Source organism: Galeopterus variegatus, unplaced genomic scaffold (genome assembly GCF_000696425.1).
Source record: "Galeopterus variegatus unplaced genomic scaffold, G_variegatus-3.0.2 Scaffold6978, whole genome shotgun sequence".
In the NCBI taxonomy this organism is placed as follows: domain Eukaryota; kingdom Metazoa; phylum Chordata; class Mammalia; order Dermoptera; family Cynocephalidae; genus Galeopterus; species Galeopterus variegatus.
Genome location: NW_007733089.1, coordinates 88,585 through 91,811, shown reverse-complemented (window position 1 = coordinate 91,811; position 3,227 = coordinate 88,585). Strand labels below are relative to the sequence as shown.

General features: G+C 42.8%; 1 protein-coding gene across 1 annotated transcript in view; it reads left to right on the top strand.

The window, feature by feature from the left end:
* The window catches only part of GRXCR2 (glutaredoxin, cysteine rich 2), a 12,841-nt gene extending 10,025 nt beyond the window's left edge, over window positions 1–2,816 (top strand). Inside the window, exon 3 of the mRNA XM_008591512.1 lies at window positions 2,634–2,816. Coding sequence (XP_008589734.1) covers window positions 2,634–2,816 — 183 coding nt within the window. The remainder of the gene's footprint in view (window positions 1–2,633) is intronic.
* The last annotated feature ends 411 nt before the right edge of the window (window positions 2,817–3,227 follow it).

The following is a 3,227-nucleotide window of genomic DNA, read 5'->3' as shown; positions in this document are numbered from 1 at the left end:
TATACTTCACTTGTCTGTCCTTTAAACTCTCTTTTAAATTGCTATTTGTTTGCCCAATCCCACACGCAGTAAATGCCCGGACAAGTTTTATTCTAAAAGGGAAGGTCAAAAGAACATCAAGGGGCCTCTTCTAACCAAGAGACTCTTTGTTCTGTTATATGGAACGGGGAAGCGGTGAGAACCTGATGAAAGAGTAGGACAAGGCTGAAAGCCAGGTCATGCTTGAAACTCTGTATTAACTATAAAAGAAAAGGAGAAGAATAATGGAATTCACAGCAAAATATGAAAGAGAAAAAAAATCTGGCTTTGTGATCAGTGGATTTGAGGACATAAATCATCAAGGCTTCTTTATGCTTTATGTGACCTCACTTTTGAGATAACAGTAATAACAATTATCATCATTATAATAATAGCTGCCATGTATGGAGGGCCCCACAATAGCCAGGCACCACACCCAATGCTTTCCATGTAGTAGTTCTTTAATTCTCATGAGGATCCTGTGAGGTAGGTATTGTTAACAGTCTCATTTTGGAGCTGGGGAAACTGAGGCTGAGAGAGGTTAAGTAACTTGCCAGAGGTTGTTAAAGTCAGTAGTCAAATCTCGGTCCATCTACCAATCTCATGATCATAACTGCCCTGCTATGCAGCCTGTAGATTGGTGCTGGTTACCATCTTCAGGGCTACACAGGCCTTTGACCTGTAATGAAAGTTAAGGCATCTTTCCTTGGTCCTGGAGCTAGGAGGTGAATTGGGTGAGTCTGATGGATTCTAGAACCTAAGCTATGCTGTGCAACTGTGTTCTGTATCCTCTTACTGAATATTTTCTGAGAATTTAAAAAAATACTGAGAAAGGAGGAAGAAGCGTATATTATACATGCCTTGCATAGAGTAGGTCTCATTAAATAGTTGTTGAATTGGCTGAATGATTAAAGAGTGGTGTTGGGTTGGCCAGTTAGCTCAGTTGGTCAGAGTGCAGTGTTATAACACCAAAGTCAAGGGTTCAGATCCCTCTACCAGCTAGCTGCAAAAGGAAAAGAAAAAAAAGCAATGTTGAGGGTGAGTGTTTGGAGAAAGAGTGACAAAAAATTTAAATCAGCTAAAGGAGATTGAGTTTTATCCTGAGGTTTATCTGGAGGGCACATGTTCATTGAAAGGTTTCCCGAGTGCTTTCTATGTGGCAGTCACTATTGTAGGGAACATAATGAGATTGGCATTGGTGGGGAGAACATCCCACAAGACGAGAGGCAGGGGTCCACATTGAATTTATGGCAGAGTTGGTGGGCATCTGGGCTAGGATTGTGACTGTGGGGTGGAGAAAATGGGGTGTGTTTGAGAAGAAGTTTAGAAGCTGAAGTGGACAGGACTTGTTACCGGAGTCACCTGTGTTGATCTGGTATAGTCACTTATATCTTGGAAGGTTCACAGTCTATAAGGAGTGGGAATATCACCAATTTCCTTGAGATGGGACAGGACTTGTTACCGGAGTCACCTGTGTTGATCTGGTATAGTCCCTTATATCTTGGAAGGTTCACAGTCTATAAGGAGTGGGAATATCACCAATTTCCTTGAGATGTCTTAGGGGAAGAGCAAGACACTAGCCAAGGGACATTTTCTGGAGAGTAGAAGTCAAGGACTGGAGACTTATTGGTAAGGCTTAGAAGTGAGCTAATTTTTATGGGGGCATCTATGATATGCCAGATAATATTGCATTTACATATTTAAGCTACTCAGAGGGGTACATATTATCATTCCCATTTCTCAGATAAAGAAACAGATTGGGAGAGGCTAAGGGAATGGTCCACATCGCACAGCTGATGTCAGACAATAGCCTCAGTCCTGGTCTATTGACGCCAGAGCACAGAGCTCTTAATCACTGGGCCGTACACAGTTCTCAAAGAGAATAAAACAAAGTACTGCAAGAATTCAGAGCTAAGCTTTGAAGAATTGTGACATCGATTCATTTGTTCATTCGTTCACCCACACAGCCTCTTAGTCACACAAAACAATCTTTCTTGAGCCCCTTCTATTGGACAGTTGCAGTGAGGAGCTGTCTATATCATGAGGAGCATGAATTCTGGTGCTCACCTCCCTGGGATCAAAACCTGCCTCCTCCTCTTCCAAGCTGTGTGTGTGTGACCATCGGCAAATAACTTCTCAGTATCTCATTTTCTCAACTGTAACAAAGGGATGATACTATTTATACTACCTCACTGAGATGCTGTGAGGATTAGATGACTGATATGTAGAAAGCTCTTAGAGCAGCTCCTGGCAACTACTAGTCTTGCTACCAGGGTTCACTATTAGTATTTGGCAATGAGAAAAATAAAGTCCTTGCCCTTATGGAGCTTACATAAATAAAATGTCAGATGGTGACAAGGGTGACGAAGAAAAAGTTTTGGAATACAAGGTGCCGTGGCAGGGAGTGCTTTCTTAGAGATGTCCATCAGAGAAATCATCTCTGATAATATTGCTGATTATTTTGTGTCCTGACCAATTCCCTTATTGGCATTTGTGGACAGCATTTTTCTCTAATTCTACCCCCAGTCTTTGCTAAATCCCAGCGCTATCGTGACCTGCATGTGAATAGGGACTTGAACTGCTGCTCTAACTAAACCCTGACCTGTCTCTTGCAGGAAGGGGAGCTTCCTGATGACAACTGCTTTCACTGCCGAGGGTCTGGCAGTGCCACCTGCTCTCTGTGCCATGGCAGCAAGTTCTCCATGCTGGCCAACAGATTTAAGGAGTCCTATCGGGCCCTGAGGTGCCCTGCCTGCAATGAGAATGGCCTGCAGCCTTGCCAGATTTGCAATCAATAGCCTGTGGCTATTGCATGTCCACCCTCCTTGAAGTTATTTCTAATAAACTGCTCCCTCCTCCTCCTCCTACTTGTCCCAGTGAGGAAGCCACAGCAATTGCAACCACTTCTATCACAGGCAACGCTCAATTATTTGATGACATTTCCTAAGGCTGGTAACATCTCCATGTGGGCCTAAGTGGCAGGGACATTTTTGAATTTGAGTCTGCTTAGAAACTGATTCTAAAATTATCCTTCCAGGAATGTGTGCATGTATCTCACTTGACTTAGCTTAGTTTTCTCCTTGCACCAGTGAACAAATAAATGTACACTTCAGGCAGCAGGTTGAGGTCATTTTCTGGTTGGGATTTATTTTGCAAAATTATGCAGTGAGAAAGGAATGAAAAGGCAAGTTTCTGATGAGCTGAATTTC